At 50.1% G+C, this 24989-nt stretch overlaps 2 protein-coding genes and 1 pseudogene across 5 annotated transcripts; 2 read left to right on the top strand and 1 right to left on the bottom strand.

Moving 5' to 3' along the window:
• Window positions 1-1370: 1370 nt before the first annotated feature.
• On the top strand, window positions 1371-13220 carry Cidec (cell death inducing DFFA like effector c). 3 transcript variants are annotated; one of them, XM_052721771.1, is made up of 5 exons: window positions 1371-1441; window positions 2823-2976; window positions 7248-7406; window positions 7489-7679; window positions 12503-13220. In XM_052721771.1, exons 1-5 carry the CDS (start codon window positions 1389-1391, stop codon window positions 12663-12665), a joined length of 720 nt encoding a protein of 239 aa, XP_052577731.1. In that variant the 5' UTR covers window positions 1371-1388; the 3' UTR covers window positions 12666-13220. The 3 variants fall into 3 exon arrangements, with proteins under 3 accessions (XP_052577731.1, XP_052577732.1, XP_052577730.1); XM_052721772.1 differs by having other exon boundaries at window positions 7248-7412; window positions 7498-7679; XM_052721770.1 differs by having other exon boundaries at window positions 1389-1441; window positions 2823-2981; window positions 7223-7412; window positions 7498-7679.
• Window positions 13221-14601: 1381 nt separating this feature from the next.
• Window positions 14602-15026, bottom strand: LOC128100082 (40S ribosomal protein S15-like; annotated as a pseudogene).
• Window positions 15027-19896: 4870 nt separating this feature from the next.
• On the top strand, window positions 19897-24684 carry Rpusd3 (RNA pseudouridine synthase D3). Of its 2 annotated transcripts, XM_052721933.1 has the most exons (9): window positions 19897-20498; window positions 20770-20909; window positions 21540-21584; window positions 21674-21773; window positions 22793-22900; window positions 22982-23066; window positions 23275-23398; window positions 23720-23859; window positions 24314-24684. In XM_052721933.1, exons 1-9 carry the CDS (start codon window positions 20374-20376, stop codon window positions 24545-24547), a joined length of 1101 nt encoding a protein of 366 aa, XP_052577893.1. In that variant the 5' UTR covers window positions 19897-20373; the 3' UTR covers window positions 24548-24684. The 2 variants fall into 2 exon arrangements, with proteins under 2 accessions (XP_052577893.1, XP_052577894.1); XM_052721934.1 differs by lacking the exons at window positions 23720-23859; window positions 24314-24684 and adding an exon at window positions 23573-23713 and having other exon boundaries at window positions 19919-20498.
• The last annotated feature ends 305 nt before the right edge of the window (window positions 24685-24989 follow it).

The following is a 24989-nucleotide window of genomic DNA, read 5'->3' as shown; positions in this document are numbered from 1 at the left end:
TTCAAACTCACTCCCTATGCTCTTTTTCCCAGCTGGGGCTGGGGGCCAGGGGAGTGGCTTCACAGGAGATGGACATAAAATGGAGGGAGGCCTGGGCTGTGCCTGGCCACGCGGTATTGCCAGGAGGCTAGGAGGTGAGGGGGAGGAGAGGAACTGGGGTATTTGGCTACTAGAGAGCAGGTGTGGTGGATTTGGTGGAGCTATGTGAGGGGTGGGGTATAAGAAACAGGGTTGAAACAAGAGTGCTTGGGTAGCATTAAGTGGGGGTGAGGGGGACTCTAGCTCTGTCGGGCTGACCTGGGGAGAGCCCGAGTTATCAGAAGGGAAGAATGATTTTACCTGACTGAGGAGGTAGTTCTCCATGCCTGCCCAGTCCTGGTGTTCAGACCCACTCCCTGTGCTAAGGGCTGAAAATAGGGACAGCAGGGACCCAGGAGGGATGACAGCACAAATGGACAGAGAAGGGCAGGGTGGATGGGTCATTCTGTGAGCAACCAGAAAAGGCTTTCCTGAGTTAGCAGCGGGAAGCTGGGGCTTCTAGGTGGCTTATGTTGAGCTCTGAGTTTGAGACAAGCATTGCAGGTAGAAGGGATTGTCTGTGCGGGGGATTTGCAGCTCAGCAGGCAAGAACCAGAGAAAGCCATACAGGAGGAAAAGCAGAGGCACATGAGCCCAGTACCACCCTTTAGAGCTGTGATGCCCATCGTGGGTACTCGGTGTCACGAACCAGAGGAGTTATCTAACTACATTAGTTAAGGTTCCATAGAAGTGCAACGTCAGCTCCTCTGTCACACTAGTCACGGCGCCAAGGGCTCTGGGTGGGTGACAACTACGGTATTGGCGGGCACAAACCTAGGCTGCCTTTAACAAGTTCTCTTGGCCGGCGCTAAGCCTCAGGAGGGCTTTATTGCTCAAGGGCCCATAGTTAGAGCAGGCTCTCCAAGGTCTGGCTGCCTGTGGAGTTTCTGGACAATAGGTGACTTTCAGATCTCTCACAGCATGAGGTAGTGTGACTCACCTCCTGCCAACACAACGTGGACTCTGTCCCCAGGGACAGAAGCAAATCAGTGAGGGCCTCTTCAGCCCTGAGCTGGGCTCCTCAGCTCAGTGTCGCCAGAGCTTGGGGCAGAGAAACATGGAGTGAGTTGTGCTGGGGCTGGGAGCAGCTGCGGAATAGGTGGGGGTGGTAGACGCTGGCTCAGCTGTAGTCGGTATGGATTTGGGGAAATGGGGGTAGGATGAAAGACTGGGGCAGAGGGCTGTTATGTGGGGGTGGGGTGCATCGGGCCAAAGAAAGAAAGAGAGAGAGGGACCACTCCCTCCCTTCACACTCTAACCAGATAGGTTTCTGCCTCCCATCCAGGTCCAACACAATCCAACTGACAAGGATGGACTATGCCATGAAGTCTCTCAGCCTTCTGTACCCCAAGTCACTGTCCAGGTAAGGACAGCCGGGGATAGAAATGAAGGGGGAACCTGGGGAGCCATCTGTTAGAACTTTGAAAACTTTACTAGGTATAAAAACCATATAGGGGCTGGATGTGGTGGTACATGCTTTTAATCCCAGCACTCAGGAGGCAGAGGCAGGCAGACCCTGGTGAGTTCAAGGCTAGACTGTAGTGGACACAGCAAGTTCCAAGTCAGTCAGAGCTACATAGGCCATCCTATCTAAAAAAGATTAAAAAAAAATCATGTCGTCTCTATCTGAAACACAGATATGGCCAGGCATGGTGACACACAGTTTGAATCCTGGCACTTGGGGAGCAGAGGCATGTGAGTTTGAGGACAGTCTGGTCTGCATAGAAAGTTCCAGGTCCAGAGAGAGAGGGAGGGAGAGAGAGAGAGGGAGAGAGAGAAAGAGAGAGAGAGAGAGAGAGAGAGAGAGAGAGAGAGAGAGAGAGAGAGAGAGAGAGAGAGAAGAAAGAAGAAGAAGAAGAGGAGGAGGAGGAGGAGGAGGAGGAGGAGGAGAGAGAAGAGAAGAGGAGAGAAGAGGAGAGGAAAAAAGTTAGTTCCAGGGCTACATATTGAGATGCTATCTCAAAAATAAATAAGCAAAGACCCCATTAAAACAAAACAAACAAAATCCTACAATAAGCCCCACAGATCTGACTCAGGAGGCCTAGAGTGGCACCCAAGATCTTGCCGTCTGGACGAGGCCCCATCTTACTCTCTCTGCCACCACTGCCACAGTTCCCATCACATCTGGAGTAGAAAGGGCCAGACTTGGCACTGGGTGCTTTTATTCCTGATCTCCCAGGAGCCTCACTAGTACTCTGGGAAGTGGGGGCCATTATGCCAAGTCAATAGATGAGGAAACTGAGTCACGGGCTGGGTATTCTGTCACCTAGCAAATCTGTAGCAGAGACAAACTTTGAATTGGAGCCCAGAGAATCCCAGACCCAGATTCCCTCCACTCCTTTCTTTTTACACTGTGTACTTTAGAGTCCCCCAAATACTCAGTAGGCTGCCACCACCCCTCCATTTCACCCCAGTTGACAGGCAAGGTGAACAAGGTCACAAAAGCAGAGCCATCCACAGGGGAATGCGGCTGGTCCAAGCCACACTGACCCGGCTTGGGGACTTGTTAGACACGCAATCCCTTAGGCTCCACTCAGAGGCACGGAAGTGGGTCTGATTTAAGCAAGATCCCCGCTGATTTTCCTGCCCATCCAAATCGGAGATGAATCTTCTGACGGGCGTTGTGAAGGCCACCTGGAGCAGCCATGATGGGTTGGAAGGGTCAGCCGTGAACTCAGCAGACAGGTGTGGGTGGACCTGGTGGCTGCAGGCAGGTCATCTGATGTTCACACTGATGTCCCCAGGCATGTGGCAGTGAGCACTGCCGTGGTCACCCAACAGCTGGTGTCTAAGCCCAGCCGGAAAGCCCCCAGGGCGAGGCCCTGTCGAGTTAGCACAGCAGATCGGAAGGTTCGCAAAGGCATCATGGCTCACAGCCTGGAGGACCTCCTGGGCAAGGTAAGGCATCTGCCTGTACCCTGCAAAGACTCTCTCCAGGCCTTGGCTGAGAGTTGACCCTGCCAGCTGCCTCCGTCTTCCAGGGCCCCGAGCTGGAATTCTGTGCGCATGCGCGTGCACGAGACGTTTTTAAGCGGTGAAACGTTGTTTGTGGTGTCAGAGCTGGAGGGTTGGCATTGCCTGCCTGGAGAGCTGTGTGTGTGGTTGGTTACGTGACATGGTCAGGCGACAGAAGGAGAGCAGGACATTGCCATCTTACACACTAACAGTGGGTGGGCGGTTATTTTCTTGCTGAAAGGCCCTTCCTTCCCTTTACCCAGTCAATATCTCTTATAGTTGGAGAAATGAGCCAGGCTCCTTCCCGGGAGTCCAGGACTTGGGAGACTGGAGTTGGAAGAGCTCAGGTTTGAGGCCAGCCTGGGCTACATAAGTGAGTTCCAGGATACTCTGAGCTATACAAAGAATACGTCTCAAAAGAAATTAAAACCAAGGCTGAGTATGGCGGTGCACGGAGGAGAAGCCGGAGGACCACGAGTTTGAGGTCAGCCTGGTCTCTACATACGGAGTTCCTGCCCAGCTAGGGCTATATAACAAGACCCAGACTTAAACACCGCCCCCCCACACACACATACACACAATAAAACTAAACAACATAAAAACAACCTTGTAGATGTTTCAGAAATTGAGGAAACAGGATTTCAGTGCTTCCGGTCTGCATCTCCTAACCGCCCCCACTCAAGTCTTCCTGTATGTGTCTCCCAGGCTGGAACTTCCAGGAAAAGCTTTTGTTTGGAAAATTAGTACGCTCCCATGAGTGGAAACCCAGGGCAGCCAGCTCCTGTACTAACAGAAGCGCGGAGTACTAAGAGCAGGACCCAGTTCTCATCCTTCCTCCCCCGCCCCCTTCTACAGCCTCTTCTAATTTTGCTTCTATCTGTCCTGTGGGCTCAGGCCTCTCTGGCCCATTAGTATCAGCTGCATGGGGCTGGAACCCCTGCACCTGTGGGTCCAGGTACCCCACACAAGTCAAGCATTTGGATTAGGTTTTCAGGTGTCAGAGTCAATTTAGCAGGCAGAGAGCATAGCGGACTTAACCTTCGCTGGTGGGGGTTCCATCTCATTCCTGTGAATGAGCTCTGTTCTTCCTAGGAGTTGGGTTGTTGTCTCCTGGGAGGTCTCTGGCTGAGTCTGCCTTGAATCAAAAGGACTGGTCCCCTCTTTGCTCTGAGCTCTGGGGACCACTTCCATCTTTAGGGTGTTCTTATAACCAATTCCGACACTTCACGCCCCTCATCCCCATCCCCAGAGACTGGGTCATGGCTCAGGCTGGGGGCTCTCCTTTTCAGTGGGTGCTTCAGGAGAGCCTTTGAGTTGTAGAATTGTAGAAACTTCTAGTCAGGGTTCTGTTGCCAGGGGATACAGGGAGCAACAGAGAGACTCCATCTCTGCAATACTGTCAGAAGGGACTCTTCCTGCCAGGGCTTAAGGACGTCTGCTGACTTAGCCTTCGAGGTGAGGTTTCTGGACTTTGACTCCACATCTGGCAGCACAAAGGTGTGGAGGGGAGAATATAGATGTGGTTGCCAAGTAACAGTTCATTTCAGAGAGTAAGAGAAAGCCTTGGAGGTGTTTAAATTTTAGTTTTTTTGTGGTGATTATCTACTTATATTCTCTTAATGTTCCTCAGCCACCAAAATGAGAAAACAATGTAACACCAGCAAAGCTCAGCTTGTGAGACCCATTGGAGCACTGCTGATTGTCCCCCAAATCTGGACAGTTTTACTTGATATTTTAAAACTATTACTGCAAGTGTATGATGTGTGCATGAGTACTGGCATGCCCATGTCACAGGGTACACGTAGAGGTCAGAGGGCAACTTTCAGGAGTCAGCTTTCTCCTACTGTGGCCTCCAGGCATTGAACTCAAATGCTAAAGTGTGCACTGCACGCACCCTTCCCTGCTGAGCCCTCCAGCTGGCTCTTGAAGATGGCGACAGCTAGGACAGTAATTTTATTCCCTGTCCCTCAGTTTTGAAAGACCGTTTCTTCCGTTCATGCTATATAGCTTTGGCAGGAACAAGATTACAAAGAAGTTGTTGGGGCTAGAGACATGGCTCAGTGGTTAAAAGCACTTCCAGAGGACAGAGGTTCAGTTCCCAGCTCTCACATGGCCTGGTTTCAGGGGATCTGATGCCCTCTTTGGCCTCCAAGGGCACTGAATGCATGTGGTGCGCACACATACATGCAGACAAAACACTAATACATATAAAATAAATGCTTAAAAAATATTTTTTAAGCCTTTAATCCCAGCACTCGGTAGGCAGAGGCAGGGGGATCTCTGAGTTTGAGGCCAGCCTGGTCTACAGAGCAAGTTCCAGGACAGGCTCCAAAGCTACACAGAAAAACGCTGTCTTGAAAAACCAAATTTTATATATATATATATAAAGTTGACACCTGGGGATGTAGCTTAGTCAGAAGAATATTTTTCCTAGCACAAACCTCGGCTCAATCCCTCACACCACAAATAAACACAGAAAGAAAGAAGATAAAGAATTATGCTTACAAACATATATACCTTTTATTCTCTTGTTTCATTTAACTTGATTATCTGAATAGATTTGCACAGTTGGGCTTCCCTGTGTAATATTTTTATTTTTCTCAGTGGGTTAACTGTTTTTAACTTTAATTTTTTATTCTCCTTATATTAACTGTTTTCTATACCAAGCAAACATACAATTCTGCCTCAGGCTTTAAATTTACTAATTTATTGATACAAAAAGACATTATATTTTGGGGAGTGTTTTTGAGACAGAGTTTCTCTGTGTAGCCCTAGCTGTCCTCCTGGAACTCACTCTGTAGACCTGCCTGCCTCTATCTCCCAAGTGCTGGTACTAAAGTCGTGTGCCACCACCCCAGAACACCAGACATTTAATGGTATAAAATGATAATAACAGATTGTTTATTGTTGTTCAAATTACCCCAGACTCAGTCAGGGGGACAGGCTTCAACTCAACATTGAATTGGATACTTTTTTATTTCTTTCTCCACCCTCCCCCCACTTTTCCTGGAGAGAGGGTCTCGGTGTACAGTCCTGGCTGGCCTCTGTCTCTATGTACAGACCAGGCTAGCCTTGAGCTTGCTGAAATCCCCCTGTCTCTGCCTTCTGAATACTAGGATTACCAGTGTACACCATCCATCAAAATTGACTGAACTGTATTCTTTTAAATAGTGCAGGTTGGGGCTAGACAGGTCACCACCTAGATGTTAAGAGCATGCATTGCTCCTGTAAAGGACCCAGGTTCAGTTCCCAGCACCCACACTGGGCTGCTCACAATCACCTGTAACTCTAACTCCGGGGCATAGCATAGAACTGTGGGCAGGTGTACAGTCCCACCTACATACATGCATATACGCATAATTAAAAATAAAATTTTAGGGGTTGGGGATTTAGCTCAGTGGTAGAGCGATTGCCTAGCAAGCGCAAGGCCCTGGGTTCGGTCCTTAGCTCTGAATAAATAAATAAATAAATAAATAAATAAATAAATAAATAAATAAATAAATAAATAGAATTTAAAAATAGTCGCCAGGCATGGTAGTGCATGCCTTTAATCCCAACACTTGGGAAACAGAGGCAGGTAGATCTCTGTGAGTTTGAGGCCAGCCTGGTCTACATAGCAGGTTCCAGGACAGCCATGGCTACATAGTGAGACCTTGTCTTAAAACAAAACAAAACAAACAAACAACAACAACAACAAAAACACCATCCCCACCAAAGTAAAGTCCAACTGGCTGGTGGTATAGGCCTGTAACCCAAGTTACTTAGGAGACTGAGGCAGGAAGATCTAACCAGGAGGCTGGCCTGTGCTTCACAGTGAGTTCCAGGCCAACCTAAGCAACTTAGTAAGACCCTGTCTCCAAACAAAGTACAAAGAAGGCTAGGGATATAGATTAGGGTTGCAGAGTTTGCCCAGCATGCCTGAGGCCTTAGATTCGACTCCTAGTATTGCCCCCGACCCCCTCAAAAAGTGAAGCTCATGGTGTGTAACTTATATCTCACTAAATAAAACCACACATATGACTCCTGTTCCGTGTTATTAGACTACACTGTTTCTTGGTACTGGGAAGTGCTAAGACGTGGTCCTGAGTGGGGCCCCCACAGTAACAGTCGGTTGCATGCATGGTTGGTAGCTGGGGTGCTTTAATGGGGGTCCTCGCCCCTCAACGCTGTGGCTCCATAGGGATGGCAGAAATGTCACCAAAGTTCTCTTCCAGGTCCAGGATATCTTGAAGCTTAAAGACAAGCCCTTCTCCCTGGTGCTGGAGGAAGACGGCACGGTTGTTGAGACTGAAGAATACTTCCAAGCCCTAGCAAGAGATACTGTATTCATGGTCCTGCAGAAGGGACAGAAGTGGAAGCCCCCGTCAGAACAGGTGACAGTCTCCCTGGGTAGGGGTGAGTGTTGAGAGCGTGGGAGGAGTCCCAGAGGCGAGCTAACACGGGCTCCTCTTGCAGCGCAAGAAGAGACCCCAGCAATCCCTTTCCCAGAAGCCCACTAAGAAGATCGACGTGGCCCGGGTGACCTTCGACCTGTACAAGCTGAACCCTCAGGACTTCATCGGCTGCCTGAACGTGAAGGCGACCCTCTATGACACATACTCGCTTTCCTATGACCTGCACTGCTACAGGGCCAAGCGCATTGTGAAGTAGGTGGATTGGGACAGCTGGGGACCCGTTGGGAGAGAAGCTAAGGCAGAGGCCCTAGCAGTCTGCCCAAAGCTGAACTCTCTCAGGGGCTGGGTTGGCACTAGGCTAACAAAGAATGACAGCCACATCTAGGAAGGGACCTATCTAAGTGACTTGATTTACATTAGGTGTGCAGAAGGTAATTTAAGATTGAAAGTACATTTTTTTCACCCCCAAAAGTAAATTTCACATAGTTAATGCCCAGTGAACTTTCTTTTGTGTGCTGGAGATAGAACCCAGGGCCACACACATGCTACGCACACACTCATATCCTTAGCTATTTCCACAGCTAGTATTTTTATAAGTGAAAATGTAGTCGGGCAGTGGTGGCACACGCCTTTAATCCCAGCACTTGGGAGGCAGAGCCAGGCGGATCTCTGTGAGTTCAAGGTCAGCCTGGTCTACAGAGGAGTTCCAGGACAGGCTCCAAAGCTATACAGAGAAACCCTGTCCCAAAACCACCATCCCTGCCCCACCAAAAAAAAGAAAAGAAAATGTAACTATAATCCCAGTATTTTGGAGGTGGAAGATTAGGAGTTCAAGGATAGCCTGGGCCAGATAAGACCTTGTCTCAAAAACAAAAATGAAGAAAGGGTACGTACCACTCACCCAGAGGACCTAGGTTTAGTTCCCAGCACCAACTGCAGCCAGCTCACGACCACACGTAGCTGCAGCTCCAAGGGTTATGTCGCCCTCTTCTGACCTCTCTGGGCACTGCACTCAGGTACATAACCCCCACCTCCCACACATACCTATACATGAAAAATAAAAATAAAAATAAGGTAGTGGCTAACATCTTTGATCCCAGCACTTGGGAGGCAAAGGCAGGTGGGTCTCTGTGAGTTCAAGGCCAGCCTGGTCTACAGAGCAAGTTCCAGGACAGCTAGAGCTGTTATATAGAGAAACCCTGTCTGGGAGGGTGGGGAGGAGATAAAGAAAAACAGAGAAATTAAAAGGTGATGCCGGCCGGGCAGTGGTGGCACACGCCTTTAATCCCAGCACTCGGGAGGCAGAGGCAGGCAGATCTTTGTGAGTTCGAGGCCAGCCTGGTCTACAGAGCGAGATCCAGGAAAGGCACAAAGCTACACAGAGGAAACTCTGTCTCAAAAAACCAAAAAAATAAAAATAAAAGGTAATGTCAAACTGTGGTTAGCTGAATGACTTAGTGCTGTTACTGTGATTTTTTTTTTTTTTTTTTTTGATGTGCTAACGGTCAAGTATGATAGCGAACTCATTTAATCCCAGCCAGCATTCAGGAGGCAGAGGTAGGTAGATCTTTCTGAATTATAGACTAGCCTAGTGTACATATCAAGTTCCAGGCCAGCTAGGGCTATACAATGAGACCTCGTCCCCCCAAAAAATTGTGCTACAATCTGCACATCCAGCCTTTTTCTGTTGTGCTCACTTTAAGTGTCTGGCTCGGCAGCATGAAGTAACTGGCCATGTTGTGTAAGCGTCGTCATGTTTCCAGAACCTTTGCACCAGGCAGCAGAAGCTGGGCTCAGGAAGTAATAGTTCTCAGTCCTCTCCTGAGACCCTGCTGACCTCTTCCCTACTTTCTGTTCCTCTGTTTTTGTTTTTTGTTTTTGTTTTTCGAGACAGGGTTTCTCTGTGTAGCTTTGCGCCGTTCCTGGATCTCGCTCTGTAGACCAGGCTGGCCTCGAACTCACAAAGATCCGCCTGCCTCTGCCTCCCGAGTGCTGGGATTAAAGGCGTGCGCCACCACCGCCCGGCCTGTTCCTCTGTTGATGTAGCCGAGACACCTCATAGAAATGGGATCAAACAATGTTTGTCCCGTCATGGCTGGCTTTCCCCGTAAGAATCCTGTTGTCCAGGTTCACTCATTTGTAGAACATGCCCTATTTTCACCCCTTTTGAAGACTGGTTGGCTAGACTCAAAGCCTCAGTGCTCTGATGTGAGAAGTAACTCGGAAGGAAGGCACTGCAGGAAAACACCTATGGAAAGCCATACATGGTGGCCCAGGCCTGAAAATCCCAGCTGCTCAGGAGGTTGAGATAGGAGGATGGCAAGTTAGAGGCTTGCCTGGGCTACGGGGTGAGTTCAAGGCTAACCTGGGCAACTTAGTGAGATGTTGTCTCAAAATAAGAAAGTAAAAAGAAAGCTGAGCGGGCTGGAGAGACGGCCCAGAGGTTAAGAGCACTGGCTGCTCTTCCAGAGGTCCCGGATTCAATTCCCAGCAACTACATGGTGGCTCACAACCATCTCTAATGGGATCTGATGCCCTCTCCTGGCATAAAGTAATACATGCAGATAGAGTGCTCATCTACATAAAAATAAATAAATAAACTTAAAAAAAAAGAAAGAAAAGAAAGCCAAGGCTATAGTTTAATGGTAGAGCACTTGCCTAAGGCCCTCTGTCCAATTCCCTAGTACCACAAAAAGAAACACACACACACACACACACACACACACACACACACACACACACACACGCACGCTTCAATGCTGGGGATTAAACCCGGGGCTTCGTACACACTAGACAAGCACACATGCCACTAAGTTATACTTCCGGCCCTAATACATTTTTTCAGTCTTTATATCTTTATTTCTCTTTTTTATTTCTCTGTGTTGCCCTGACTGTCCTGAAGCTTGCTCTGTAGACCAGGCTGGCCTTGAACTCAGAGATCCACCTGCCTCTGTCTCCAGGGTGCTGGGATTAAAGTGTGTGCCACCACACCCAGTCCGTCTTTGTCTGTACCTGTGTGAGAGTGTGGGCACCCACGTGCCACAGCATGCATTTGGAATGAGAGGACAGCCCAAGGTGTTGGCCTCTTCTTCCACGTTGTTTGAAGCAGGCTTTCTTTGTGGTTTTTCTGCTGTGTATGCCAGGCTTGCTGGCCTGAAAGCTTCAGGGACGTCCCTTATCTCTGCGTCCCATCACAAGACGAGTGCTAGGGTTACAGACACAGGTGACCATACCCAGTTTTACATGGTTCCCAGGTCCTCATGGCGGGATGGAGAGCCCTTTAGACCCACTGAGTCATCAGCTCTGGCCCCTAAATTAAAATACACACACACACACACACACACACACACACACACACACACACACACACATACACACACACACACACACACACACATACACACACACACACACACATATACACACACACATACACACACACATACACACACACATACACACACACATACACACACACATACACACACATACACACATATATATGTTTTTTTGAGACAGGGTATCACTATGTAATCAGAGCTGTCCTGGAATTTGCTTTGTAGACCAGGCTGGCCTTGAACTCACAGAGATCTCCCTGCCTCTGCCTCCCAAGCACTGGGATTAAAGTTGAGCACCACATCCAGGTTTTTAGTTCAATTTTTAAATATTTTATTTTTACTGTGTATGTGTCTCTGTGTGTGTGTGTGTCTGTCTGTCTGTCTGTCTGTGGGAGAGTTTGTGCATGTGAATACAGATGCCTGCTGAGGCCACAGGCGTCTGATCCCCTGGAGCCGGTGTTACAGGTGGCTGTGAGCCTCTGTCATGGATGCCAGGAGCCCACTGAGTCCTCTACTATAGCAGCACAGGCTTTTAACCACCATGCCACCTCTCCAGCCCTCAAATATGCCTTATGTGAGCTGCTTATGGTTCTAAGTGTATGTCTACTCCCCTTGAACCCACCTGGAGCTTAAATCCACATATTGAATAAAGGTTAATAGAAGTTAATTTAAAAACATTTATATATTTAATGTGTACATATGTATGTGTATGAGCACATGCCTGCCATGGCATAAGACGACAGGTTGTCTCTCTTTAAAAGATTACATTTATTTTATTTGTGTGTGTGTGTGTGTCTGTCTGTTCCCGTGTGTATCTGAGCTCACTGGCCCAGAGCTTCCATATGGCCTGAGTGTGGCCCTCAGAGGTCAAATTTTGAGAGGCAGTTCTCTTCCACTATGCGAGTCCCTGAGATAGAACTCAGATTACTGGGGTTGGCAGCCACAAGTATCTTTACTGAGCCATCTCGATGGCCCTGAGAAGACAAGGTTAACACTTAGGCAGCAGTGTTTCTTAGACCAGTAACCCCTAGTGAGCCTCCCCGAACCCTCGTAAATAGCTGTGGGAGAACTTGCATTCAGCCAGCTGCTCTTGGCTTCATTTCCCATTTTCTGTACATCAGACCACATGCTGAGTGCTTCACATTATTTCAAACTCATAACCCATTTTACGTGTCTTGAAGCTGGAGTTCAGAACCTCAGAACCAGAGCAGTTTAAAGGGTTTTTGTTTGTTTGTTTGTTTGTTGTTGTTTTTTTGAGACATGGTCTCATGTGTCCCAGCCTGGCCTCACACTTGCTATGTAGCCAAGGATGACTTTGAACTTCTGGTCCACCTGCTTCTGCCTCAGCAGTGCTGGGAGTCCTAAGTTTACAGTCCTGTATTACCACACCGGGTTTGCGGCGCTGGGGATCAAACCCAGGGCTTTGTTCATGAAAGGCAAGCACTCTACTAAATTAGCTTCGTCTCCAGTCCTTTGAATATAATAGTGCTGCGCCTTTAATCCCAGCCTGGTCTACAGAGCCAGCTCCAGGACAGGCCCCAAACTACACAGAGAAACCTTGTCTTGAAAAACCAAAAATAAATAGATAAACAAATAAATAAATAAAAAGAAAGAGAAAGAAATCTAACTTGAAGCCAGCTGTTTCAGTCCAGCATAGAAAAATTGAGAAAACAGCTGGAGGGAGGGTGGGGAGTGTTCTCTAGGTCTGACCTGCATGCCTTGCTGTCTGCCTCCCAGGGAAATGCTCCGCTGGGCCCTCTTTAGCATGCAGGCCACAGGCCACATGCTGCTTGGCACCTCCAGTTACATGCAGCAGTTCCTGGATGCCACTGAGGAAGAACAGGCTTCCAAGGCCAAGACCTCCTCCCTCCTCCCCGCCTGTCTGAAGATGCTTCAGTGAAGACCTAAGTCCTCCGAGGCCTTCCCCAGCCAAGGATGTGACGGGGGACCCTGCACTCTGCTTAGACGCACCCACAAGCCTGGCAGCTGGAGAGCGTCTCACCCACCTGCACCTCTCTCACAGCACCAAGGAAACCGCAGGAAGGGCTGGAGCCCTAGCGTGGGCTTGTCACAGGAGAACTTCCTGGCCGGGCCCAGTTCCTGCCTTCCTGTCGCAGGTAGCTTTAGGGGACCAGCATTTGTCCCTGGCAGGCTGTGGCACAGAGTCTGCCACTCTGTCTTCACATGCTACCCCTATGTGCCACTCCCTCTCTGCTGTCCCCTCCCGCCTTGACCTGGACCATGCTCACCATGCAGCAGACACTGCTGTGGTGACCTCCAGAATACTTTGACGTCACCAAAGACCACAAGATGAACCCCGCAGTGACAGCAAGGCCTATGGTTATGGTGTGGAAAGAGTTAACACTTTGTAGTAGAAGAAAAGGAGTGGGGATCGGGGGGCCTCTCTCCTGAAATCCTAGTCATTCCTCCCTCCAGCCCCCCAGCTGTCCATGATCTTGGGGGATGCTAGAGCGTATAAGAGGTAGTAGGTTAACTAAAGCCAGGGTGACATTGATGCAGATTTTGGGGGGCCCTCACCTGTGTGAGGGAGGGACTTTGGGGTAATGCAAATGATTTGGAGTCACCCAGGCCCCTCCTGAAAGTAACTAGTAAACTCACCGGTTCACCAAGCTGGACTTGGAATGAATCGTGGCTTTGCCTGTCATCGGTGCCCCTCCTGTGGTGAATGGATAGAGTTTATGTCCCCAGGACAGTCACACAATTCCTCCTCTTGTTCTCAGTCCCCACTAATGTATGGTATCAGAGTCTGAAGTAAATTATTTATGCTGATACCTCATCTTTGTCTGTGTTCTTTGTGTGAAACCAATTGCCAACAACAAGCACACTTATCATTATTGGTGTGTGTGTGTGTGTGTGTGTGTGTGTGTGTGTGTGTGTATGTGTGTATGTGGTGTGTGTGTGTCTGTGTATTATGTATGTGTGTATATGTATGTATGTGTGTGTATGTATGTGTGTGTGTGTGTGTGTGTGTGTGTGTGTGTGTGTGTGTGTGTGTGTGTGTGTATGCTGGTATACCAATACCATGGTGCTGGTGTGGAGGTCAGAGGACCACTTTTGCTCCACTCTGGGCTCCAGGGACTGAGCTCAGGTTGTCAGCCTTACACAGCAATTGTTTTGATGTGATGAGCTGTATCAGTGACCCTGTTTGTTCTTCTAGATACAGAGTCTCATGTAGCCCAGGCTGGCTCCAAATTTGTTATGTAGTGGAGGAGGACCTTGAACTTCTGATCCTCTTGCTTCCTCCTCCTAAATGCTAGCATTACAGCTGTGAACCACCACGTCCAACTTACATGGCACTGGGGATTGAACCCAGAACCCAGGGCTAACAGAATGCTAGGCAAATGCTCTACCAACTGAGCTACATCCCAGCTCTGTTCCTTTTTAATGTTGTGAGATGCAACAAATAAATACATGTTAAAATAAAAATCTGCAGTTGGTTTTTGAGAATTGCCACATTTGATATTTAGGCAGACCATGTAATCCTTGTATGTGTTCATTTCTGAATGAAATTTGCCTGTAAGGTGGATCAGACCACTCTTGATTCCCGACTGTTGTATTTTATGATAAGCTTTCTTGTGTTCAGGTTGGAAGGTCCTAGTCCGTCTACAGGGCGGTATCAACGCCTGTGCCAGCTTGCTCACAGTTCCCTGTCTATGCTCAGCATCTCCACCCTCAGGATGGCAAGGCGGGTCTCTAGCACAGGGACCCCAGCACTGCAAAAACAAACCAGAGACCTCTGAGGAGGAGGAGGAGTAGTCAGGTCTTCTCAGAGTGAGCCCCAGTTTTTTTTAAACATGAGTCTTTTTTGGCCACAGCTACTTGAGGGGGATGAAGCTGGAGGAGTGGGTGACACCAATACCAGGCTGGCTGTGCTTCACGGACTTGTGGGTTATGGAGAACTTGCCCGGGTAGTGGCCGATCATTTCTGGTTAGATTTCCACCTGGTTGAAGGTCTTGTGGTTGTACATGCCCACCATGCTCCCTACCATCTCAGGGAGAATGATCATGTCCCTCAGGTGGGTTTTCACCTTCTCCAAGGGTGGCGCCTCCTTCTTGGCCTTTCTCAGACGCTTGAGTATCAAGTACTGCTTCCGCCACAGGCCATGGTGAAGGTGCCATCTCTGGGGTGCTGTACAGCTGCATCAGCTGTTTATCAACTGTCCAGCCGTTGGTCCAGGTCCACCCTGCAGTAGGTGAACTTGCAAACGGTCCATTTTTTCTTCTGCTCCACTTCAGCCATCTTGGCGGCTGCTCAGAAAAGGGGCCCCCAGTTTTTAGTGATGGGTAACCGACCTAAGCGGTAAAGAGTAGGCCTGCAGGAAGTCAGGCTTCAGCCTGGCTCTCAGATCCAAAGCTAACATAATTTCACAACCCTCCCTATAAAGCTTATTTGGATTTAGAAAACACTAAAGCAAAGGGCCAAGCTCCTCAAGCTTGTCTGGAAAGCCATTGCTGGCAGCTGCCCCATGCCTGGAGCCAAGTGTGAGAAGAGCAGCCAAGGGCAGGTCAAGTGCACTTTCTGTTCTGGGCCCTCACACAGTTATAGATGTGGTTGGAGGCTGGCTCAGTACAGGCTGGCTCCAGGGCTTGGCCTTCTGGAGGGCTGGTTTGCATCAGTCCTGTTTCCCATTGCTGAAGGGCCCGCCTGTCCACACCTGCTGCAAAGTTGTGACTGAGCCAGAGGGGGCTAATGCAAGCTGGTGTTTGTCCCCGGCCTCTTCTCCTGGGGTCGAGTTTCACAAGTTCAGCAGTTGACTGTGGCTGCCACCTGGCACTGAGCCCTGAGCCCGGGCAAAGTTTGGCTCCTCCTCTTCTTCCAGGAGCTCGGGGCCCACTGGAATGAAGGTAGTTATCTGTGGGAAGGGAACAAGAGAGGGCAGCCTGCCATGGGGCATCGAGGGGGACCAAGAGTAAAGGAACTATAGCCTCTAGAGGGCCGGGCGCTGGTCCAAATGGGGAAACGGCCTTTCCTGGGGCTAGACACTGTTGGTGGAGGAGACGTCTGCTCAGCTGAGTGGGCCATGAACCAGCCTTTCGCTCCTCTCTCTCTCTCTCTGTCTGTCTTTCTTCCTTTTCCCCCTTTCTACTTTCACACAAATACATACATACATACATACATACATACATATATACACAAAAAACCCAAACACATATTTTGTTTTTGTCTTTGTTTTGTTTTGTTTTTTTGACATGTATTGGCATGCACATGCCGTAGCACAAAGGGTAATGGACAGCTTGAGGAGTTGGCTCTCTCCTCCCTCCATGTGGATTCTGGGGATCAGACTCAGGCTGTCAGACCTGGCATCAATCCCCCTTACTGGCGGAGCCATCTCACTGACCCTCGTATATATTTTAGACAGTTACACGTAGCTCAGGCTGGCCTCAGACTTTATGTAGCCAAGGATGACTGTGAACTGATTCTTCAGCCTCCACCTCTCCAGTGCTGGGATTTGAGCGTGCACTTTGCCTCATCTGTCCTGAGTCCTTGCTCAAGCTGCGTCTGAGATGCCGAGGAGACCTCCCAGAAGGCTTCAGGAATACCGCCTGTCTACAGCAGCAGTCCCACACTCCAGGTGGAGACAGACAAGGTAAAGCCACTTGCTTTTTTTCTTTCTTTTTTGCCAAGTTTGTCCCCAGCCCCTCCTGTGTTGCGCGTATAACACAGTCCTGTCGTCCTGACTGTCTTGGAACTCGTAGAACAGGCCGGCCTCAGAGTCACACGAGCCCTGCCTGCCTCTACCTCTCGAGTGCTAGCATGAATGCCCTGTGCCACCAGGCCCAGATATATTCTTTAAAAGTTGTTTTTAGCCGGGCAGTGGTGGCGCATGCATGCCTTGAATCCCGGCACTCAGGAGGCAGAGACAGGCAGATCTCTGTGAGTTCGAGGCCAGCCTGGTCTACAGAGTGAGTTCCAGGACAGGCTTCAAAGCTACAGAGAGAAACCCTGTCTCAAAAAACCCAAAACAAAACAAAACAAAAAGCTGGTTAAAAAAAAAAATCTATGACTTTTTTTTTTTTGAGTCAAGAATCTCACACATACTAGGCAAGCACTCTACTACCACGGAGTTATATTCCGGGCCCAACAACAAATCATGGATTGAGGTGTTACAGCTGATAACTGTGCTTGCTGTCAGACTGACAACCTGAGTTCAGTCCCTAGAACCCACACGGTGAGAGGAGAGACTGGATCACACACGCTGCCCTTTGATCTCTACAAATGTACAACAGCATCACCAACACCCCCTCAAAAATAAGTGTTGAAAACAATAACAGATTTAGGGATATGCCTGTAATCCCAGCACTCAGGAAGCAGAGGCTGAAGGATTAACACACATTTGAGGCCAGCCTGGTCTACATAGCATGTTTCACGTCAGTTGGGGCTACGTAGTGTGACTCTGTCTCAAAAAACAAAAACAAAAAGACAGAACCAAAACTTCTGAGATGAATCGTGCAGGGGGCTGGAGAGGCAGCTCAGTAATGAAAGGCACTGGTTCTTCCAGAGAGCTGGGTTCCTTCCCCAGCACCCACACAGTGGCTCACAACCGCCTGTAACTCCAGTTCCAGAGGATCTGATGCTCTCTTCTGGCCTTAGGCCTCAAGCTCGAACATCATATGCCTAGACGTATGCAGACAAAACACTTGTGAACAGAAAATTAAAAATAAATAAAAAGATTAATTATACAGGGTCTGGTCACAGAGCTTATCAGGTAAAGGTGCTTGCTGCCAAGCCTGATGACTGGAGTTTGGTTCCCCAGAATCCATGTTATAGGAAAGAACAGACTGAAAAGCTGTCCTCTGGGCCAGGCGGTGGTGGTGCATGCCTTTTATCCCAGCACTCAAAGAGGCAGAGGAGGCAGATCTCTGTGAGTTCCAGGCCAGCCGGGACTGCACAGTAAGACCCTGTCTTAACAGAGACTGCAATCTATTGGGTGAGGAGGCTCTAGCAGAGTAGCTCACAGCATTGCAGGCTGGAAGTTGATAGACCCAAAACAGAAAGGAGCCAATGTAAGACATAGCCTCCAAGGAGAGCCCCCCACAACAAATGACCTAGTTCTCCAAGCAGACCCAACCTTCCACAGTTCCATCACCTCCCAAGAGCGCATCCAAATTCTGAAGGGTTCACCCACTCATTAGGTCAGAGTTCTTAGGTTCCAGTTGTTCCCGGAAGCCTCCTCATAAACCCACCCAGCCATGTGCTGTGCTGGTAGGCTAGGTATTCCTTCTCTCAAGCAAGGTTCCCGCCTCACTCCTTCTGCATTCGTCTGCTTTCTGTTGCTGTTACAAAACACCTGAAACCAGATGAGGGTGCAGCTCGGTGAGAGAGTGCTTGCCGAGCCGGTGTGGGGCTCGGGATCCATCTGCAGGACTGAAAACAAACCCGCACACAACTGGGACAGCTGCTAATTAGTGTGTTTACATATATGGTGCTGGAGAGATGGCTCAGTGGTTGAGAGCACTTGCTGCTCTTGCAGAGGACCTGAGTTCAGTTCCCAGCCCCACATGGAAGCTCACAACTGCCTGAAACTCCAGCCCTGGAGGATCTGATGCCCTTTTCTGGCCTCTCGGGGCACCTGCAACACATGTAGTATACACTTACACAGACACACAGGCACTTACACATAAACAAAAATAAAGCAAATCACACACACACACAGTTTGATCTGGGTCATGGTTCTTGAGGCTACAGAGTCCAAGAGCATGGAGCCAATACCTACTTAGCACATGCAGGGGACTTTTGGGTGCACCCCAATATGGAGAAGCTGTCTCATGCTGAGACATCTCTTTGCTCTCCTCTCCTTCTTAGAAAGCTGTCAATACCATCATGGGAGCACTCCCTTCATAATCTTTTTTTTTTTTTTTTGGTTTTTGGAGACAGGGTTTACCTGTATAACAGCCCTGGCTGTCCTGGATCTCACTTTGTAGCCCAGGCTGGCCTCGAACTCACAGAGATCTACCTGGCTCTGCCTCCCAAGTGCTGGGATTAAAGGTGTGCGCCACCACCGCCCAGCTATGAATCTTTTTTTTTTTAAAGATTTATTTATTTATTATGTATACAGAAGAGAGTGCCAGATCTCATTACAGATGTTTGTGAGCCACCATGTGGGTGCTGGGAATTGAACTCAAGACCTCTGGAAGAACAGTCAATGCTCTTAACCTCTGAGCCATCTCTCTAGCTCCCCCCACCCCTGCCAGCTATGAATCTTAATGTAAGTATCTATTTTCTGATGGTCTTAGGCAACCCCTGTGAAAGGACCATTTGACACTCCCCCCCCAAAGGGGTCGTGACCAGCAGATTGAGAACTACTGCTCTAAACAGAGGAAGAGAGAGGGATTATTGCATCCCTCTGATTCCTCTGCCAGAAGCAACAGTCTAGTGCTGGAATCCTTTCAGCAAAGCCCTTTCAGGCCTGGGGATGTAGTTTAGTACGTGATGGGATTAAAGATATGTGCCACCATGCCCCACTGTTTTTTCAAAAAAGACACTAGTTTTATTATTTTCAATTATATTACTTCATTATTTTTACTATGTGCATATTGTTACTTTTTTGTATTTTATTTCTTTTGGGGCTTTTTTTTTTTGTTGTTGTTTCAGGGTCATGTAGCTCTGGTTGTCCTGCAACACACTGTGTAGACCAGTGCTGGGATTAAAGGCCCAGTCTGTGGGCCTTTAATATATGTGTGTGTGTGTGTCTGTTTGTGTGTGAATTGGATCCCTTTGAACAGGGGTTACTGGACAGGTGTTACAGGAAATTGTGAGCCTAAGGATGTGGGTGCTGGAAACAGCAAGCGATTTAACCACTGACCCATCTCTCCAGCTTGTTTTATTTTATGCCTATGAGTGATGTTTTGAGACACAAAGAGCCAGTCTTGATTGTAGGCTTAAAAGCCATCTTATAGTAAAGACAAACTCGGTTCGTTCCTGTTTATAATTCAACCTCTGTTTCTCAAGGATTGGGCTATGCCTCACCCGTAAGCCTAACTACAAATGGGTCTTTGCAGCCTATTCCGGGAAACGCCAAACATGTCTGTTTCAAAAAGTTAATCACCATCTTGCAACCCTGTCTTTGCCCCTTCCTTCTTCCCTCCCTCTCTCTGTCTCTGTGTAGCCCCGGCTGTCCTGGAACAGGCAGGCCTGGACCTCAGTAACCCGCCTTCCTCTGTTGGTCTCCAACCCAGTCTGAATCTGTGATCTTGGTCTTCGTGTGGTGCTTGGGGATCGAACCCAGGAACTCGTGCATCCTCGAAAATCTCTCTACCACCTGAGCCACAGTCTTGGGACATTTTATGTTGAAGACTATTTCTATGCAGGTGTCCTTCCTCCCTCTGCTTTACAAGGGAGGTTTTCAGATTAAGGGTCCCGAGAACTGAAACGACAATCTGCAAGCTCGCCTCTTTCTAGTCCAAGACACATCCTCTACCGCGAGTAAACATGCCAGCCTCGTGCCTCAGTTTTCCCCAAAGCTGGGCCCCAACTGGCACTTTTCCTTCCCTCCTCGGAGCTCCGCCTGCTCGGTGTTCTGATTGACAGCCTGTCTGACCAATCGGCGCATGGAGGGTGCACGTGGTAGGCAGTCCCGTGGACACGCATGCGTCTGTGCTTTGCTCCGGTGATGGGTTCCTGGCGTGTTTGGCGTTGGGTCTCTGGGGCCTGGCGTCCCGGGCTGGGGGTTGGCGCACGGCCGAGAGATGCAGGCTTCGGCACCGAGGCCCGGTGATTCTAACACTCCACTTCGGTGTAGGCAGGAGGCTAGGGCAAGGGGAGGTCCGGCATTCAGATCCGGACATGGGTTCTAATCCCAACTGTGTTGTGGGACCCGACCGACATCCTTGGCGCTCTGAGCGTCTGATGCCTCTTCTGTAGTCTTGGGGGGCATGTGGGCCTCAACTGTCAGCTGAGCCCGGGAGTTCTGAGGCTTTTGTAAGAAAAGGCTGCACTGGGCAGGATGGGCAGAGGAGGTACCGGTTTCTGTCATTTTTCTCAGACGTCGGCTTCAACCTCAAAGTTCCAACAAGCGCAAGAACCCAGTGGAGGACCAGCCCTTCCCGGGGCTGCTGCGGACAGAGAACCTCGGCCCGGAGGAGCTGGCTGACGTGCTGAGGGCAGCTGTGGTGGATCAGAAAGGTGAGGAGAGCCTGCTGCTCCTGAGCCTCTGAACCCCAGGAGTTAGACGCTGTAGCTGCAAGAGCCCAGCCAGCGGTCACATTCCCTCTCCTCGCCTCAGCATCATGGGGACAGGCATAGGAAACCTTCACAATGAACGGCAGTAGCAGAAGTTAGTTTCCTGTCAGAACAAGCTTTGGGATTTGTTAGAACTGGGGTCTGTCTGTAAGCAGCATGCTGTGTGCCTTTAGGAATCACAGTTGATCTGAACCTCTCAGTTCATGTAGCAATGAGGAGGGTACATACACAGTACTGGGATAAATATAGCTCCTGCTTTGAGAGATCAAGCGTTCTGATGTGAGAAATAATGAGTCTCTGCTGTTTCTGGGAGTGGTGACCACACCTGTAATTCCAGAACTTGGGAGGTAGAGGCAAGGAGGATCGGGAGTTCAAGACCAGGCTTAGCTATGTAGCGAGTGTGAGGCCAACCGGTTTTAGCACACATTATACTGAGGTATGTTGGAGCCCAGAACAGCAGGTGCAAAGGCCCTGGGGTGCAGGGAGCAGGAAGTTCAGTTTGGCACTTACAACCCCTGAGGCTGCGTGCACACAGGCTGCCCTGCTTTTGCTGACATCCATGGAATCTTTCAGGACCTCTGGTGACACTGAACAAGCCACAGGGTCTGCCCGTGACAGGTATGGGCAGGGACGAGGAGGGAGAGGCTGGCAGGGAGGAAATGGTTGGATGGTGCTCTGGCAACTTGCCCTCTCCCCTTACTTCTCAGGGAGACCTGGGGATCTGACGTTACTTTCTGTACTGCCACAGCTGAGCCGGGCCCTGGGGCTCGGACACCGGGAACTCCAGGTTGTGAGAGCGCCTGGAAAGTAAGTGATGAGTGCGGTGAGCATTTTACACCCATTGTATATCAAAGTCCTTTTCAGGTGCCTGGCACGTGGCAGACACTCGGGCATTGGTAGTAACTCTTAGGGCGTTTGGCTCTGAGTTCTCTGGGGGCCAAAGGCCTTATGATTTTTTTCTCAGGAGATCCGGACTGTAACCCTGGCATTGCTGTTTGGCTTTAAGCTGGTGATCCTTTGGGGAGGTGTGTGTGGGGGGGGTCTCCTTTTTTTATATATACACTTTTTTACTTTATGTGCATTGGTGCTTTACCTGCATGTATGTCTGTGTGAGGGTCTCAGATCCCCTGGAACTGGAGTTACAGTTGTGAGCTACCATGTGGATGCTAGGAACTGAACCCAGGTCCTCTGGAAGAGCAGCTAGTGCTCTTAACCGCTGAGCCATCTCTCGGCCCCTTGAGGGTCTCCTTTAAAAAGACCCAAGATTTGGGGTTGTTTTTTTTTTTTGGTTTTTCGAGACAGGGTTTCTCTGTGTAGCTTTGCGCCTTTCCTGGATCTCACTATGTAGACCAGGCTGGCCTTGAACTCACAGAGATCCACCTGCCTCTGCCTCCCGAGTGCTGGGATTAAAGGCCTACGCCACCACCGCCCGGCCCAAGATTTGTTTTTAATGTGTGTTTAGCCTGAGTGTATTTGCGTGCCCCTCGGTGCATGTCTGGTGCCCCCAGAGGCCAGAAGGGGGCATCAGGTCTCCTGGAACTGTAGTTACAGTTGTGACCCACCATGTGGGTGCTGAATGCTGGCCCTCATTTTTTTTTTTTTTAAAGATTTATTTTATTAGGTATACAGCATGTATGACTGCAGGCCAGAAGAGGGCACCAGATCTTGTTACAGATGGTTGTGAGCCACCATGTGGTTGCTGGGAATTGAACTCAGGACCTCTGGCAGAGCAGTCAGTGCTCTTAACCTCTGAGCCATCTCTCCAGCCCCGCTGGCCCTCATTTTTATGACCAGGAGGCTTTATGTGACTTGTCCCCTTCTTCCAGGGAGGCCTCTGGACTTGTGCTCCTCTCCAGCTGTCCCCAGACTGCTGGCCACTTGCAGAAGTTCTTTGTTCACTCTAGGAGAACCCGGAGACCCACAGCCACCTACTGGTGAGAGGTGCGGGGTGACCCCCAGGGCCCAGGGAAGTCCCCGCCGGCGGCTCTGAGACTTCCTTTCCCTTTCTTTCTCAGTGCCATCACTGATGGCATCCCTGAGCCTTCTGAGGGGACTGTCCACGTGGCTCTGAAGCTGGAACGCATGGATGGCGTTGATCTTGTGAGTCAGAGGCCACCAGAGAAGAGTCCTTTCAGGTTTTGCCTTACAGAGGAGTCTGTACTGTGCACATGGGGTGGCTAGTTCCCCTGTCCCCTAACAGGCAAGTGGCTGCTGCCTGTTCTGAGGCCCTGTCCTAAGTCAGCTGGCAGCAGGGGTGCTCGGTGGGGCTCCTAGGCGTGTGCTAAGTCATTCTTGACCGGCACCCTAGGCAGTCCCGGTGACATCGCCATCTCGAAAGGACATCCTAGAAGGTGTCAAGAGGACCCTCAGCCATTTCCACGTGATGGCCACAGGCTGTGGCTGTGCCCTGGTCCAGCTGCAGCCACTGACAGGTGGGTCTGAACAGTACCCTGCTGGGGAGATAAAGCCTGTGTGGAAGATGGTGCTTGGTAACATCCAGAGAGCATCTTGGTGGACCCCAAGGGGGTGTGAGTGGGCTCATCGGGAGGCAGCAATTTTAGGTGTCCACCCACGGTCTAGCACCCAGCACACATCCTCATCCCCAGGCTAAGTGGGTTGTCAGCCGTCCTTGTCCTGATCTGCTCATGAGCCTCTCTGTGGAGGCAGAGGTCACCTCGCAGATCCCCAGGCTCTACGAATGGGAACAGTCCTTCATGGTCAGGAAGAGCAACTGCCTCCCACCCATCTTTCAGTGTTCCCCAGTCAGCTGCAGGTGCACATGGCCCTACAGCTCTGCCCAGTGCTCGGGGACCATACCTATGCTGCTCGAGTGGGCACCGTCCTGGGCCAGCGCTTTCTGTGGCCAGCCGAGACCACCAAGCCCCAGACACAGGTAGGTCCTCGGGCCCATATGCTTATTCCATGTTTGGAGGGTTAGAGGGGCTGGCTTGGCCTTTGGGGCCACCTGTGCCCCTGTGGTGCCATGTGGCTGGGCAAGTGTCATACTCCCTCAGGCTTCCTTCTGTTCATGAGCTCGAGGGCAGGGGCGAGGTAGCTGACCCCTAACAGCCCTGAAGTCCACTATCCTTTTGAGCGGGTTTGTGCATCATTTCTTCTTCGAGTTAAGTTAGAGAATGGGCGTGCGGTAGGAGTGGGCCTGGCTCTCCACTTGGAGACAAGGGCTATGGCTTTCTGGCCGGAAGAGGAGACTGGAAGTGAGGCTTCTCCTCACATCCCACTGGCCAGAGGCTTAATCACATGACTTCACTGAACACACCAGGGAGGTCCATCAGAGCTGGGTGCTCCTCTGGCTGGAACTGGGATGGGCTGCTGTCTTCCCACCCCAGGTCCTGGATGAAGCTCTCCTCAGACGCCTCCACCTGCGTCCTTCCCAGGTGGCCCAGATGCCCCTGCACCTGCACCTGCACCGCCTCCTCCTCCCGGGCCCCAGATCCAGGGACCCACCCAGGGAACTTCTGGCACCGCTGCCCTCCTACTTCTCTCGGTCCCTGCGGTGCCTACGGCTCTCCCAACAGACAGTGCTTGACCCCAACTGGAAAACGGAAGAGGAAGGGCTGTGACCCAGCTCAAGGACAGTGGGGTTGGTGCTGAGCACAAGGTCCTAAGATCAAATCTCAGTTAGGCCACTTGCTTGCTGTGCGGCGCTGGGCAGGTGATGTCTCTCTGGACTTAAAATAATAAAAGTCCTACCTCACAAGCCTGCTTTTGAGGATCTTCTGAGAAAGCAAATGTTTACCAGGGACTGTGCTCTCTGCTCAAGTGAACAATGGCCAGGTCTGGAGGTGGTGTCTACCGTACTCCTGGCCAGGAGGAGGTTTGTTTGTTTTTGAGACTGGGCTTCTCCATGTAGCCCTGGCTGGACTGGAGCTCAGAGATTCACCTGCCTCTGCCTCCCAAGTACTGGGAGGACAGGCAGGCACCACTGTACAAGCGTGAGCTCATCTGAATTTGAAGGACACAGGTCATTGAATTTCAACACTCCCCACTCCACCCTGCACACAT

This window comes from Peromyscus californicus, unplaced genomic scaffold, assembly GCF_007827085.1.
Source record: "Peromyscus californicus insignis strain IS unplaced genomic scaffold, ASM782708v3 Scaffold_6__1_contigs__length_162567912, whole genome shotgun sequence".
Classification (NCBI taxonomy): Eukaryota; Metazoa; Chordata; class Mammalia; order Rodentia; family Cricetidae; genus Peromyscus; species Peromyscus californicus.
Note: the sequence above shows the minus strand (reverse complement) of the source record. Positions and strands in the feature narration are given on the sequence as shown.

Bases quoted from the DNA above. Each gene is read 5' to 3' on its own strand.
- Cidec (XM_052721770.1), top strand. From the start codon at position 1,389: ATGGACTATGCCATGAAGTCTCTCAGCCTTCTGTACCCCAAGTCACTG. The intron at 1,442-2,822 runs GTAAGGACAGCC...TGATGTCCCCAG, and splicing joins TACCCCAAGTCACTGTCCAG to GCATGTGGCAGTGAGCACTG. The intron at 7,680-12,502 runs GTAGGTGGATTG...TCTGCCTCCCAG, and splicing joins AGGGCCAAGCGCATTGTGAA to GGAAATGCTCCGCTGGGCCC.
- Rpusd3 (XM_052721933.1), top strand. From the start codon at position 20,374: ATGCGTCTGTGCTTTGCTCCGGTGATGGGTTCCTGGCGTGTTTGGCGT. The intron at 21,774-22,792 runs GTAAGTGATGAG...CCCTTCTTCCAG, and splicing joins GTTGTGAGAGCGCCTGGAAA to GGAGGCCTCTGGACTTGTGC. The intron at 22,901-22,981 runs GTGAGAGGTGCG...TTTCTTTCTCAG, and splicing joins AGACCCACAGCCACCTACTG to TGCCATCACTGATGGCATCC.